The 16,453-nt window shown below is 43.0% G+C and overlaps 1 protein-coding gene across 1 annotated transcript in view; it reads left to right on the forward strand.

Moving 5' to 3' along the window:
• Positions 1-16,453, forward strand: part of LOC117052067 (cation channel sperm-associated protein subunit gamma-like) — a 51,048-nt gene that overhangs the window by 12,527 nt on the left and 22,068 nt on the right. Inside the window, exons 10-18 of the mRNA XM_033158793.1 lie at positions 1,843-1,953; positions 4,638-4,688; positions 5,684-5,813; positions 10,084-10,195; positions 11,352-11,516; positions 13,414-13,532; positions 14,910-15,123; positions 15,693-15,755; positions 15,941-16,124. Of these exons, the coding sequence (XP_033014684.1) occupies positions 1,843-1,953; positions 4,638-4,688; positions 5,684-5,813; positions 10,084-10,195; positions 11,352-11,516; positions 13,414-13,532; positions 14,910-15,123; positions 15,693-15,755; positions 15,941-16,124 (1,149 nt within the window). The remainder of the gene's footprint in view (positions 1-1,842; positions 1,954-4,637; positions 4,689-5,683; positions 5,814-10,083; positions 10,196-11,351; positions 11,517-13,413; positions 13,533-14,909; positions 15,124-15,692; positions 15,756-15,940; positions 16,125-16,453) is intronic.

The following is a 16,453-nucleotide window of genomic DNA, read 5'->3' on the forward strand; positions in this document are numbered from 1 at the left end:
TTAAAACCTGCCTCCCACTGGGTGGCCTCCACAGTCTCGTGCCACTGTTGTGAGCTTTGTAGTGAGGGAGGTAAAGCCAGAATGGGCCACATATGTCTTTGTTTCCCTAATCACCATTCAGAACCAAAAATCCAACAATGTACAACATGGGTGGCCAACTCCCAAGAGACTGCGATCCACTCACAGAGTTAAAAACTGGCAGTGATCTATCCCCTTTTGGGGGTTTCAGGTCAAAGTTGTTGAGCTTTTCTTAGGGAGGAGGAAAGCCCTGTTTTTGGAGGGTGCAGGGCAAAAATGTTGAGCTTGTTTTAGCTTCTTTTGGGGGGGGGGTGCCAGTGATCTACCACAGACGTCCAGTGATCTACCAGTAAATCACGATCTAGATGTTGGACGTACAACATGGAATGAGCTGGGTTGGGTTTTTCTCCGTGACTGTTATTTCTTTATAAAATTTATATCCTGTCCTTCCAAAGGATTCCAAAAATATTGTAAACCACTCTGCGACCCTCAGATTAAAGGTGGCATAAAGTTTTAATAAATAAATAAACAAACAAATAAACAAATAAATAAATAAATAAATAACTATATGCACTTCTGACACATATTATTTCATAGAATCGTTAGCCTTACTGAAATCAAGATACACTACATCCACAGCTTTCCCCTGATGCACCGAGCTTGTAACTCTATCAAAAAAAAAAAAAAATGAGATTCGTCTGGCATGACTTTTCTTTGAGAAACCCATGCTGGGTCTCAGTAATAACAGCGTCATTTTCTAAGTGCTCACAGACCAACTGTTTAATTGTCTGTTCTAGGACTTTTCCTGGTCTGTTCTAAGACCTTTCCTGGTAACAACATCAAGCTGACTGGTCAGTAGTTACCTGGTCTTCTCCCACCCCCCTTTTGAAGATGGGGACAACATTTGCCTCCCTCCAGTCTGCAGGGATTTAGCATTCCTTTCCACTTCCCAGGAAATCCTCCCAATGCACTTAAATAGCTCCACTAAATGATGATTCCCAGAGTTTTTTGGAAGATGACATTTTAAGCTGGTATAAAAATCAACATATCGGTAAACAGAGACATGGCATAATAGTAGGAGCAATGTGGTCTGTTCAGAGTGCGTTCAGAATGATCAGTACAAAAAGGTTTGCAGCAAAAACCAACTCTGGTTGGCTTTGATTGGCAAGCACGTAAGACATTACCAAGGCACTTTCTTCACAGTTTTATAATTACTTAAATATTTCTGTATCTCTTTTTCAAGGCAGAGGTAAATAATAAGTATGTGGGTGCAGTCAGGGGCGGAGCAAGGGGTGGTGGGGGGCGGGCTGCCCATGGTACCGCCCGTGGGGGGGTGACACTTGGGGCGACGCCCCCCCCCGATTGGTGCCGCCAGCGCACGTGGGGCGCAGAAAGTTTCAAGGCTGCAGCGCGTGAACAGATGCACAGCGTCTTAAAACTTGCCGTGCTGCCGCATGGAAGGGGTGCTGGCCGCTCGCGCCCGCCATCTTGGGTGGACGGGATGCTGCGCGCGCGTCGTGATGGCACGGTGCATGCGCCGTGACGTCAGGGCATGCGCGCGCTAGGTAACGGTGCGCCGCCCCCAGGGGGGTGCCCCCGCATTTGCCGCCCCAGGCGGCAAAGCGGCTCCCTATGCCCCTGGGTGCAGTCTTACGCATGGGGGAGTAGGAAGTCTGACATTGGAACCAATGTTTAGTTTGCTGGGCTGTCTGTAATGAAAATGGCCAGCAGGAAGATCTTCTCACGCCACGAATGCAAAGCCTACAGTGACTTCTCTTTAAATAATGCAATTTTCCCATGCCCCAATCTTCTTCTCCCTTCTAGCTTCGGCATGCTCCATCAAATGGGCCACTTACTCCTTGACTGATAACCAGATATTTTTGCTGGTGCATGAGACGGGAACAGACAAACACACCATTGTGGTATACTTTGCAGGTTAGACTGGCTCTCTTAAGCATTATTCATATTGTTTATTGTACTTGAAATTCAACTTGGTGATGTTAAAAAATTCAAAATCAAATCTATTCTGGCAATAACCTGTCAAACAGTCAAGACACAAGAAGAGAAAGGGACAGATAAAAAAAGAATAAAATGAGCAAATTCAGGTGCACTGAAGTTACCCTCCCACATGCTAGAAGTGCCAAAATGTGATTTGAGGGCACGGAAACTGAAGGAAAATAAAATATCATTTGGAAAAGAAGTTGAAATACTGAGACCCTTTCTACTGCATTATTGTCCTATTAAATTGCCTGAAAGACCCTATAAGGCATGAGTGTGTAGAACTGGTTTCCTGTTTGTTAGTAGCAGCCAGAGGTTTATACAGTGGTACCTCAGTTTTTGAGCGTCTCGGAAGTTGGGCATTTATTTTTTTATTATTTTTTTTTTATGAAGAATTTATTAGCATTTTCATAGCACAACACAGACCCTAACCCACACCTACAAATACATAACAGATACATATACATATATTGCCAGGATTCTTCTTCTTGTTTATATACCTAAGAAAAAAAAATTTCTATTTTCGAATCTTGACATTTGACTTCCCCTGCCTTTTCACCTTCGGTTTTAAAACTATATTTTACTTCCATAACAGCTTTTCTCTAAAAAAACAAAACAAAGAATTTAACTTCCAATAAAAGTTACACCATTATCTTAATCTTCATGTTCTAGCTTAAATCTTAACAAAGTATTCTTATAAAATCTAAACTTATTTCTTCTGTCCTTTATCATGCTGCTATTAACATAAAATCTCAATATCTCCTTATTTAATCAAGATAGACTTACAATTAATAACCTTCACCCTCCGATTTCAGATACCATAACAAGCCATTTAAATTTTACATTTAGTACTTCACCCCACACCCCCTCTGTCCATTGTCTTTCTCTGTCTTTCGCCGGATCCAATCTTCCAGTTATCTTCTTTTCCCAGATGTCCACAGATCCAGGCAGCATTCACAACAAACTTTGCATCGAGCTTCAGGATACACATCATCTCTTTTCTGGGCTCCTCCGCTTCTTTGTACCATACTTCTTCTTCTTGTAAATATCTTAATTCCTCGTCCCTTGCCCCCGAGCTCCCACCTCGGGGTCTGGATATTATAAATTTTACCGTTCCGGGACTGCCACCCCCAGAGAACGGTTCTTTTTCCCGGAGTCGCCCAGACATTTCAGACCATCCTTCAAGCATCCCTTCTAACTCTTTGCAAAAGTTTTCTTCCATTGTGTAAAACTTTTGAAAAGCCTCCTCTGTGGAAAATGGATTTTTCTTATTTATTATCCCACTCAAGACTTTCAATTTCCGATTAAGCAGTTCCAGCCTCAAGACAGTAAGCATTTCTTCCTCCGTTAATCCAGAGTTCAAAACAAGTTCAAACACAAAGTCCAACATGATGGGGGAGGGGGTGAGTGTCAAATTTCAGTTCCTGTCTCTTCCTCCCTTTGTTTCAATTGTTTCCCACATCAGACCAAATTTTCCATCGCCATTTTTCTGAAGCCAGAGCGTAAAGACCAAAACTTTAAACGGAGATATTTTCTGCCCACTTAATCCCCGAAGGGAAATCTCAGCAGTCTCAGTTTTCAAATTTCAGACACATTATATCCATTGTTGTAGCAGCAGTCACTTAAACTGGTTATTTTCTTTCCTTCTCCCGAAGGGAGGGAGGCAGGCTGCCTTTCCTCTTCCCCCCGGATCGTTCCAAAGGTAAAAAAGTCAGTCAAATACTCACGACCATCGGGTTCTTTCAAATCATTAATGACAGGTAGAACTAAGACGCTCATCTCGGGATTTGTCGCCGCATTTGCATCCCAGTTGGGGCATGTCCCCTATAGCCCGGCTCCGTCGTCCCTTCACCCCCACTCCCCCTTTACAGGGGGAGCGAGGGAAGGGTTCGGAGCCACAACGGGCACAGCCGGGGAGCCCAGGGTGCGGGACGCTCTTCCCGCACCCCACCGGAGCCCCGCTTTGCGGTAGCGGGGCTCCAACCCCCGGGATGGACTGGGCGCCGAAGCAGCCGAAGCAGCCCACGACCACCCGCAATGGCGTCGCCGCCGGAAGTCGGAAGTTGGGCGTTTAGTTTAGGCTTTGAATGCTGAAAACCCGGAAGAAACTGCTCTGCTTTTTGAACGATTTTCGGAAGCCAAAATCCTTCCGGAAATGCATGCTTTGGTTTTTTAATGTTTTGGAACCGAGGTTCCACTGTACATGGGAAAATGGAAAGTGGCAAATGTACCATCAAATAAAGAGGAGTACGATATAATAAAGAGCTATGCTTTTCATGGCTGAATAAACTTACTTTAATAGATTTAGAGAACAAAATCAAAGGCAGGATATCCACAGGCAAAAATGGATTAATTTTATCGATCACTTTAGGAGTCATGAGTTGTTATCAAATGTATGGATTCACTATATTCTGACAGAAGGAAGCATACCGGTATATTAGTCCAAGTCAATTGCTGTTGTACTCCATAGAAAATTCAGTTACAAGCATAATTTCAATCCAACTAATCGTAATTATACCATGTTACATCTTTTTCTTTTTTTCCAAGCTTATGCATAAATGGAATAAAGTAAATAAGTAGGCAGTTTTAACATTTGGATGTTTTCTCTGTTCACTTTACAGATGACAAGCGTTTTGAATTTATTTATCATATCCCTGAAAAAGTTCCAAAGGGTAAGTTAGACCACAGCATCCTGAGACAAGGCAGAATCTGCTGCTGCTTGCACAACACCTGTGCACTCTGCGTTAAGCCATAAAAATTAACACCCAGGGCTCCAAACTTGCTAACAGAATATGCAGCTTCCACTTCCCCCTTTATTGTGCATTCAAAGGGATGGGGGCTAGGATGGCAATGAAACCCTTGGCACTTCTGATTGCAAGTACAGGAGGATAGTTAAATGGCAGACAAGTTGGAAGGGGCTTTGAGTATGTGTTAATCCTGGAACTCTTTGCCAAAACCCCAAGTTCTGAACTGAAGGGAATTCATAATGAGAGCAAGGTATGCAAATATGTGGAGTGGATTCATGGGGCGGTTTTACATTGCTTTGTCATGATTCCTCACAAAGCAGCGCATAGTTTGCGGAAGGTCATCAGAATTCCCTGCTTAAGGGACAAATCACTTGTGTCATTAATGTGCACCGGTTTCCCCCTTTAAATATCAGCTGCAGGAGAGGTCCCCCCCTGGTTTCCCATATGTCAGTAGTGGGGAACCCCTGGTTCTCCAGATGTTGTTGGACGGCAACTCCCATCAGGCCCATCGAGCACAGCCAATGGCTAGGGGTGGTAGGAGTTGCAGTTTAGCAGCACCTGGAGGATCAAAGGTTCCATACACGGGGGATGGAGGTTGTCTAGCAACAGTGGTCAGACCACAGCTTCCTCAACCCTGCCGTATGCCACGTTATCACTATAATATTATATTATCACTCATCTCTAGAGAACTGACTCAGGAAAAGGCAGTCCATCGAAATCTGTGTTTCAGAGAAGCAAAGAATGCAAAACTGTGCAGTTTGCTCCTGTTTCAAAAACTCCAGCTGAATCTTCAAACTTGTGGTGGGAATAGCTGGGGGAAAGAGAGAGGGTTTCTTCCATTGCATCCTTTTTCTAGTTACTCTCTTACCCCCATTTAAAACATCCATTGTAGTCAACCTCTTTTCTTTTTTCTGTTGCAGCCTCTGATAAAGGGTTTGTGTTGTTGCTAGGACTGGAGCAATACACAAACACAACCCTTATACCAAGAGGTTTGGCTTTGAACCCCTTCAATAATTATTTTTACATCTGGGGGAATGTTATCTTGCAAAGGTAAGATTCCCTAGGAAAAGCCTGCTGGTGTGAATATGGTTCCAGACACCTTTCTGTTTATATTACTTTCATCTTTAGAAAATACTGAATCTAGTGCCCAGAAATCAAAACCTGCACCCTAGTAGCAGTGGACTGTCCTACTATGCAGACCATAATTTTTGCACTCTCTTGGCTTATCTGCAGTTTTCTCACAGTGCTGTTTCTATAAAGCTTGGAATAGACCAAAAACAACAGTATTGTGGCACCTTAAAAACTAACCATTTTATTACGGTATAAGACAGGAGCTGCCAAACTGATCCTCATTCCACCAGTGCCCCTCAAGTGTCATTCAGTGGTCTGTGGTGTGTCTGTGGATTTGTGGTTGAGGATGGGAGACAGATCATCCATTGTATTAACATTCATACAGATTTTATTTGTATTTTTATTTCTTATATTGCATTACAATTTGAATTCTGTGGAATTCAAATTGTAATGCAGTGCGGTAGCCTAAAATATATAAGAAATAAAGGCCAAAAGGTCACTTAGCGATGAGTTCGTTCCTGGTGCATGCCTGTCTCCTTGAGTGGGCCCCTCTTGATCTATTCCTTTCCTGGCTTAATATGCCAGTAAGGAATGCACTACTAATCAAAGTTCATATCTATCAGAAAAGGTTTCATCTAAACAGGTTACAGAAAAGCTTTTACTTAAAGGGTTTCAGCCTTGAGTTCATTATTGGGTGAAAATTCCTGTCTCACACTCTTATCTCAAAGTGGGGGTTAAGCAGCCCCTGGCTGCCCCTGGTACCTCCCTTTTTTCCCTCCAACCGGCAGGACCATCCATCAAAGAATTATCCTGTCTCTGGCTATCTGGCAACTCTCACATCCCTCGGCCAGGAATTCCTGTGCCATCCAGGGAAGGGGGCGCTCCAGCGAAGGGGCGCTTTTCATTGACTAATGATATGCCAGAGAGGTATGCACTAAGAGAATAAGTTGCACAAAGACAGAGCTTACAGTAAAAGCTAAATATTATGCCAATAACATAGAAATATTAAAAAGGCCATGCAAATAGTATCAAATAAAAGCCAGGCAAATAGTATCAAATAAAAGGGGCTACAGACAAAAGCCAAAGTTTTACAAACTCAGGTAAAGTCTAAATACCATTTATAGAGAGGCTAGGAATGCTACACATCAGTAGAAGCTACATGTCAAATAAAAGAACTTAAAAAGCATTAGAGAGAGAGACAAAGAATCTCAGTTTAATAAGGCTTAAAAAGGGAGAGAAGGAAGATCAGTTAAAAGGACTTAATTGCATAGAGAAGAAGGTAAAAGCATAGAGAAGAAGGTTAGTTGCATAGAGAAGAAGGTAAAACTTACATAGAAGAAAGAAGATCAAACTATCCAGGGGAGGCTTCCAGAACTCCAGTTATTCAGAGAAGGCTTTCCGTCTAAATATCAGTTAAAAAGACTGACTTTCAGCTCAGAAAACTGAGAACTCCAGAGTAAGTTGAAAAACTCCTATTCAGAAAAAAAGCTTGCGTCTGTATACTGACTTTCACAGAATAACTGAAAGCTCCAGTTATTCAGGGGGGCCTCCTCGTTCAACTCAGAGCCAGGTATGAGATAAGGAGAGGAGAGAGAGAAGGAGAAAGGGGGAGGAAGCCCCCTCCCTTAGCTGCCCGCTTCTGGATTAACAGTATGTCAGTAAAGAATGCATTAGCAGACAAGCTCTTAGCTAAAAACTTTTTTTTTCCAACTTATACAGAGAGAGAGAAAGCTAACCAAGAAAGCTTGGTTACAAACAGACTTATAAACTTATAAACTAGAGAATTAAAACTCTCCCTCTTCAAGAGCACATAGAAATTATGTAGCATGTAGCACGGTGTATTACAATCAGTAATAGAGAGCATTCTTACATACTGTATCTGTGCTTGGTTTGCCAGTTGCACAGTTGCATAGTCACTGACAGGAAAATGCTCCAGAAGGTCATAACCACAGCCCAAAAGATTATCGGTCATCCTCTCCCATCTTTGGACGAACTATATAGCTCCCGTTGTCTCAAAAAAGCAAACAACATTTTACAGGATTCATCTCATCCTGGATATAGTCTGTTTGCACTGTTGCCTTCGGGCAAGAGATACAGAACAATTAAATCAAGAACAAATAGACTAAAATACAGTTTTTATCCAAGAGCAATAACTATTTTAAATGCTGTAACCAAATGATACGATCTTTGAGGAGTCGTGATGGATGGTATGTATGTGTATGTGTGGTTGTAAATGTATAAATGTGCATACGTGGCTGTAAATGTGGGATGGCGTTCAATTTCGTTGTACTATGTACAATGACAATAAAGTATCTATCTATCTCAAGGACAAAATCATATTAAAGGCTCTGCTAGGATCGGCAAAAGTTTTCAAGTGGTTGGGGGGGGGAAGTTGGGGAACTGTTGGCATCAAGTTTTGTGGATCACAACCCACTTCATCAATGCATGAAGTATACTGGCAACAACCATTTTGCACGGAAGCTGCGTTTCTGACGCCTGCGTGCATAAGCCCGTCCTGAATCCATTTGCCCCCTTTCCCTACCACTTCCGGGTTGCAGCGATTTTCGCTTGTTAATTACGTGCGCGTAAAATGGTTGTTGCCTCTGTTATAAGAAAAAAACTGCTCCTTTCCCCTTATGGGGTACCCAAGAGCCCTTATGTAGGTTCTCTATCGCCAGGAGAAAATAACAGAGGCCAGCCAGAGAATATTGAGAAGCAAAGCAGCTAGTAAGCCTGATGTTTATTAAACTGTTGCAACAGGGTCCTCACACACCACATGCAGGAGGGAGGAGGAACCCAGAACATTGGTGTGCAAGCTCTTATATAGACTTTGGAAATTGCCCACCCTGGAGCCCAAGACCACCCCCCTGAAACATCATACATACATCACAGAAGGAGGTGGTTAACAGCAGAGGCAGTGGTCTACAGCAGAAATCCTGTTTGCCAGGTTACCTAATAATGGTTGCATTCTGGCTATTCTGGCTAATTGCAGTCTGGCTATTCTTTTGTGATGGTAAATACTCAGTTTGTGAATCCAGGTCAGTCTCACCCTATTCATACACAGATACACCCTTAAGACAGGATTTGTGAGCAAAGAGACAATGGAGCGGTTTTCCCATTTCCTTTGTCCTTGCAGAGAAACATTTGAGGTTAATTTTGGGAGAGTCAGAATGGTTTCAGGACTTTTTCCCTGTACTGCTTCAGACATGTGGTTTATATATTTATGTATGTGTTTGCCTGGAACATTTATGAACATTTATTTTTTATCTTAGACCAGGCTTCCTCAACCTCGTCCCTCCAGATGTTTTGAGACTACAGTTCCCATCATCCTTGACCACTGGTTCTGCTAGCTAGGGATCATGGGAGTTGTAGGCCAAAAAACTTATGGAGGGCCAAGGTTGAGGAAGCCTGTTTTATACCTTATACTTCTCATAACACCTCTAATACCAATTACTGCCCTAGATTGCTGCTTAGAATCACTTGTTAGAAGGGTTGGCTTATTGCCTTGTTTCAGTTTTGAGTGTAGCGCAAGTCTGACTACCTCCTCCAATATTTATGCTATTAAGGGAGGTTGTAGGAAACACTCTTCGATAAGCCAGGCCGCCTCTGAGAGCTTTTACACACTTTACTTCCGCTTGTGCCGTGCCTGGAAAGCATGGATCTGAGCAGTTTCCTGCTTGCTCCATTCCTTTCCAAGGGAAAACCCGCTCTTTAGCGATAGATTAGACATTAGAGCAAATGTGAATCTGGAGAAAACTCAAACTGCCATTTGCTCTGGCTGAGCAGTAAAGCAGCTGGAAGTGCAGATACCATAAGCCCTAAGTCAGGGTGGGCCAACTTTGGCAAGTAGTTGGGGTAATAAAGACACCAGACGACAACTTGAGAAGTGTCCTACCAGTCATAGTTCCAGTTACAGGTGGGTAGCCGTGTTGGTCTGCCATAGTCGAAACAAAATAGAAAATTCTTTTCAGTAGCTCCTTAGAGACCAACTATGTTTGTTCTTGGTATGACCTTTCGTGTGCATGCACACTTCTTCAGATACCAGTCATAATTAGACCAGTGGACTGGATTGTAAGGCTAACCGCTGCTCCCGTCCTTGACTTGATACAGTAATGGAAGTTGGTTCACAAGGTGGGCAAAATAATATGTTATGACTCCTATTTAAATGCATACATTTGTTTTTGCTCCAACCAAAATGTTGTAGGAGGTGGGGGACTTTAAAACAGATCTCTTCCCCTTTTCTTTACAGCAATGACAAGCAGAGTTATATATATCTCTCTGACTTCCCGAATGATTCCCCCATCAAATATTTTGTTCAGTCATTTGCTGGGGAAATTGCCTTTGTAACGGACCGAGAGGAGGTATGTCTGCTTATGTTTCTCATGGATCCAGTGGCTTGGCTGTTCAGGAACAGGGCTTAATATTGCTGAGGAAAGTATGATGTCTTTCTTTCTTTCTTTCTTTCTTTCTTTCTTTCTTTCTTTCTTTCTTTCTTTCTTAACCTTTACAGTGGTACCTCAGGTTACAGACGCTTCAGGTTACAGACTCTGCTAACCCAGAAATAGTACCTCGGGTTAAGAACTTTGCTTCAGGATGAGAACAGAAATTGCGCGGCAGCAGCGGAAGGCCCAATTATCTAAAGTGGTACCTCAGATTAAGAACAGTTTCAGGTTAAGAATGAACCTCCAGAATGAATTAAGTTTTTAACCCGAGGTACCACTTTATTCAAAATGCAAAACAATACAAACAGGACAAAAGGCATCAGCCAACATCAGAATTGTGGGATTCTCAAGGTGGCTAACAAATAACACAGACGGACACACCAAACGAATGAAATTGTAGCAGAATAGCAAGTGGCAGAAATAAAAGATATTTTAGGAATTTATGTTAGAGCCATGTATAATCTAGCCCTATCAATATTTATTCATCAGGAAACCCCAATGATTCCAACAGGATTTTTTTCAGGTGTTGTGTTCCCCACCCATCTGGCTGGGTTGCCCCAGCCACATTAAATAACTACCCTACACACGCTGCCTTCAGGTGTCTTCTAAAGGTTGTATTGTTACGGTACTTATATCCTTGGCTTAGGGGTCAGATAACTATACCCACCAACATTTTTCCAATGAAAATAAAGACGTCCTAAGGAAAAGCAGGACATTCTTGAATCAAATCAAAAACTGGGACAGCTTCTGCAAATCTGGGACTGTCCCTGGAAAATAGGGACAGTTGGAGGTTCCACTATACCTGAAAGAGAGCTTTGAGCAGAATGGAGGCATTCTTGGCGTGCTTCTGGCAGCCTGAGGCTCTAGGCCAGCCTTCACCAACCTGGTGACTTCCAGATGCATGTTAATACAAGTCAGATTGCTAGTCTTAATCATTCTGCTACATTATCAAACCAGCTGTGTGTGTTTGTGTGTGTGTGTGTGTGTACGTGCATGTGTGTGTACACAGAGAGAGAGAGAGAGAGAGAGAGAGCGCACTACATCGCTTGAGCACTACTTTCCCCCCTCTTTCTAGATTTGGGTTTCCAAAGAACTTGGCACAGAGATTAAAAAGGTATATCCATCAGAAGCCTGGGATGTGTTCAATTATATGCAGGTGATGAGAGGCTCACCACATTATAGCTTGACCTTGAAACATTCAATACTCACCATTTTCTATGCCAGAGGACGGTTGCACGAGGTGAGTACATTAGGCTGTGTTTGCCTTGACGGGTAATCTGGGAGGTAGCTGTCGCGGTCACTCTCTCAGACCTGAGCAGCACCCCCGGACGTTTAACGGTCTATTGGTAACTGCCCCAACGACATGTGGTATATCCGCTGCCACCAGCCAGTATTCACTCTGGCAATGAATAACTCACTACAGATTCAGATTGTGGTAAAAATAAAACATAAGTTTCTTTATTGTTTGTACAAGCGTAATGGTTTCAAATGACTTGGTAAAATGTTTAATATAACATGGTTATTCAGATAAGTATATTTCAACTCTCTACCTAGTATTCCAATAACTATCCCTAATGCCTCCTGTTAATTATTCAACCTGCTCTAGCTCTGCTCATTAGCTCTATCTCCCTCTTTCTATCCCTCTCTAACTCTGACACAACTGCCTAACTTCCAACCTCTTAAGTGCCTTTTCTATCCTCTCTAACTGCCATCCTTCCACACTCTAATTGCCTGGAGAGCTCCCATTGGTCAAGCTCCTCCCTGCCAAGTTAACCCTTGGAGGAACCTTTAGGGGTGAAACGCCACAGTAGCTGGTTTGAAAAGGCATGTGTGGTGGTGTGGAGGCGCTCTCTTGAATCTGGAGTCACTAGTGCTATTTTTCTAGAAAAAGAATGCCAGAACTCTCCGTGGATGGCTCCCTTGTTCTCTTATAATGGCAATGGCACCCATTGGATAGGTGCCAGTACTGAGTTCCAGCTGAAAGAAAGCCCTGGATGTCACTGCTGTTTATTATTGAATAAATAATAGCTGGCTGAGGCCAAGGCAAGGCCTTGGTGAGATTTAATTAGATTTAATTGCCCCAGCTCCAAATAAATAGCAGAGACATCAGATTAACAGCCGCTGTCAAGAGAGCAGCTCTACCCAACTCACCACTGCTGCTCACGTCCTAATCTGAAACATTTGGAATTGAAAGCAACACTGGGATGTACAGTCTTGCTCTTGCTTCCATTGCTGTGTTGCTTGGATTCTCATCATATTTGCAAGACTAAGGAGCTGGCCAGCTGCTCAGGTTTGTGGCAAGGTTTTCTTAGCAGCAGCGGAGCTGCTAGGACAGTTAGGGACCAAAGGTGTGTGGGAATGTTAAGGGATGTGGGGGAGGATATATTGTTTAAGATATCCTGTCCCAACTTGTGTTTACAAGTTCTATAATATCTGCAGATTTAACATTCCCTTTTTAGCACACACACACAGCGGATAGCTTGCACAGACTCGCTAGAGTCATTAGAAATATTATCCTGGTGTCTTCCCCTTTTAATCCCTCTTTTAATGAGACACTACACAGTCTTCAGTAAAGTATAAAACGTTTACTCACAAGAAATCATCCGTTCACACAAAGGATCCCAGAGGCAGACTTAAAAGTTACTAAACATGTGGTGACTATCTCCTTATGGGAGAAAGCCCCCCTTTTCTTTTCTTGACCTAGAGCCAAGGGTGCATCTTAGTAATGCTGCTGTTAAGATGGCAATGAGAGAGAAGAAGACTGAAGAGAGAAAATGGATGCCCGGCCTGTGGTTCTTCAAGGAGAGGCCGCACCCATCTCAAGTTACATACAAGGAAGTTTTGTCTCAGTCCAGGAAGGCAGGAAGTTCCGGCTGGAGGACTGAGACAACCTTTATGTCTACTCTAGCAAAAGTTGTGTTTGACTGCTCCTGTCCTTTTTACATCCCACAAGGTGGACAAACTACCCCAGAAGGAGCTTCATGTGTCCCCCACCAGAGGTACTACCTCTCCCCTAACACTCCATACACGTACATCCCATTATGTAACCAAACACTAGAGGAGAGGAGAGAAATTTAAAACGTGTTTTGTGTACGTGATTCCTCTAAATCTGTTAATCTGGGCTTCTTTTCTTTCAGCTGGTTTATTTGGCGGATTCTGCAGACAATGGAAGATTAGTCAGAAGGAGGTTCCCTCTGAGTCATGTCCTTACCTATGACCTGTTGATAACTACCCCTAACAAAGAGATGAGACACAAGTGAGTGGAACAAACAGTGTGGTTTCATCACTTTTGAACTTTTCTCAAATATCTGGCAGGGCAGAAGTAGTTTTGCAAAGCAGGTACAGGGACTACCAGATACTGGCTGAAAGGGTCTTCAGTGTCTCAGGCCTACTGCCTCATTCATTTGCAAGGTACCTCGGATTTGCTGTCCAGTTCCTCTTCTCAAATATTTTTTCTATCCTCTCTCTGCAGCTTTTGCAACAGCAGACAATGGATGATGGGGGCTCTTCACCTTAGATTAGAGGCCTTGCTCAGGTCTCCAGTGCTTTTCCTCAACCAGGGCAAATAACTGGTTGCAGGAGCAGCTAGCAGTTAGGGGTATCATTTCACACCTAAACTCCAGTGAGCTGCAGCACTGTACTGCAGGGGTGGTGATAGCAAGCTTGGCAAAGCTCCTGCTTTCAGCCATGTTAGCTAAGACAACCAACTTTTATTTTACTGTAATTTACAAGTATTTTTCTGCACACTACTTTGCTGTATTTGCTGCCTGCATTGAAATGTAAGTAAACCTTTTACATTTATATTACTAAAATGTGTAGTTCATTCTCTGCTATGGGGATGAAGAGGGGAAGGTCAGCAGACTACATAAGAAAGAGCTAGAAAGGTAGAAATTCCCAATTCATAGGCTTTAATAAGCTGCAAATTTATAAGTGTTCTTACTCTGCTAAAAAGGCCTCACAGAAACATGGGATAGGAGGTTTAGATCTAAATCTACAGATTTAATCCTTAATTCATCTCCCACAGTATTATGCCCTGAAATTTTTGGACAGAGGGCAGAAGCTATAGGGCTTGGGGGTTGTGTTTAGAATCTGCTTTTTGTATGGGAATTTGCAGTCAAAATAAATTTGCTTGTTTTGGTAAATAAGGATACGAAGGGCTAAGTACACAAGTGAAGGCAGTGTGTGACATCACTTCCTTTGAGTTCTCTGGTGTGATAAAGGCAAAAGGGTTTAATCTTTTCTACTTCCTCCTGCTTCAGAACTCAGCCCACCATACTTCTGAGGCAGACAGACCTCCGTCTGGTCTCCGCTTCATTTTGAACTAAAATATGTTTTTTTGTAATCTAGAAGTAGAATTTGCCTGCCTTGTTTTCATCACTGTTAAATTCTAGAATCAGGTGCAAGACTTTATGTAATTAACCACTATTTAATGCTTAATCTGCAGCCTGTTGCATGATTCTTTTAATTAAGAGGGAAAGGGAGAAAATCCAGCCTAAATAAATTGCAACAAAGCAACACAGCCTAGTCCCAGAGTTTCCACTTTAATGCTGCAAGGGATGGTGTTTAAAACTCTCCTAATGTTTGAATGTTCTGTTCAAACACCTATAAAACTCATCCAACTCTTTGTTCTTAGTGGATTAGACTACATCAAATTCGCCCACCTCTGCCCATTTGCTGTTGTGCGCTATGTGAACCTACCTCCACCACAGGAATTCACCCGGATGGAGCATTATTCTGCTATGCCTCCTGAGGTCATGGAAAAAACTGGCTTTCATGATGAGAAGTCGCTGATTGTGTACCAGGGACTCGTCTTTCAGCTGCTCCAGTTGCACTCATCTTACCACAGGGTGAGGATACCTTTTGTTTATTTTTGTTTCTGTTTTGAGGGGCTGAAAAGTCGCTGGCCTCAGAGCCACCACAAGACATAGGCTTTAGCTTCTGCCTGGCAGCAAGTCCTTAAAGCCAAGTCATCCCCCCCCCCCGGGCAAACAAAATCCAAAACAGCTGTTGAAACTAGCAATGATAAACCAGCAAAAAGAAAATTGTTAAAACCTTAATTTTTTTTAAACCAGCTGCCTAAAACAACCAAGTGATGGCATTCTTCATGGCAAAGCATTCCGCTGTTTGCCATGAAGCTTACTGTCTCTCATGCCACCTTCTCTCTTTCTTCAACCCCTGCCTCTTTTTTAGGCCTCGGACTGATTGCAGGAGCTGCACCCACCAGCCACTGCATCCACCCAGATCAGTTGCCATGACCTCTGCTTGGGTGGACCACAGCAGGGAGGTTTCGATTGGTGTCCCACACTAAATAAAATTGTATATTATTTCTGCATTTCTAAACAGGTTTTGCTGCTAATTTAGTGATAGTTTCAGTGTCTGTCTGTCTTCAAAATCACCAATTCTTTTTTCTCCCTAGGCTTATGCTGACCCAGTCCATGACCCCACGTGGAGATGGTGGAAGAACAAGAAAGAGGATGCGGTAAGAACAAAAATCTTGAAAAACATTCCTTAGAAACAACTGCCCTCACCACTCCAAGATTAACATTAGCCTGGTCTTAAACTTTCCTTTATAAGTAAACCCCCCCCCCCAATAAATTGGTTTTTATAGGAAGAGACAAAGGGTGGGGGCAGGGAACAGAAGATGATCAGTTTCTTGCTTCCCAGGAATACTACACCTATGTGGCAAGCAACTGGAACACCTCGGCAGGCATGTATGTTGACATGGCCAACTACATCAAGATGTACCGTCAGATGTCTGGTAACATAATGCCTTCCAAGATCTACCTGGACAAGCACACCAAATACACCTTCTCTCTGTACCTGAGCATGAGAACGACGAAACAGAGCAGTAAGGGGTGTTGAGCTCAGGAACTGCTGTGATGGAGGAAGGGAGGGGTGTATCTGTCATATAAAACACAGCAGTTACAGGGCACCTCCCACACCCAACTGAGAATGTAATGTTGATATCTACCATGAACTTCCTGTTTCTTGGGCATGTGGTGATATCTAAGGCCACACTCAATGATGCTATGATGTCAACACCCATGTGTGTCTTGCAGTGGTAATAAGAGTTGGCCTAGGCTATGCTTCCTCCTAATTTTGACTTGTGATCCTCCTGGCTTTCCTTCTGACTTCTAAAGTGGTTCTACAGTAGCACAGACATGGAACAGCTGAGGG

Source organism: Lacerta agilis, chromosome 8 (assembly GCF_009819535.1).
Source record: "Lacerta agilis isolate rLacAgi1 chromosome 8, rLacAgi1.pri, whole genome shotgun sequence".
Lineage (NCBI taxonomy): Eukaryota > Metazoa > Chordata > Lepidosauria > Squamata > Lacertidae > Lacerta > Lacerta agilis.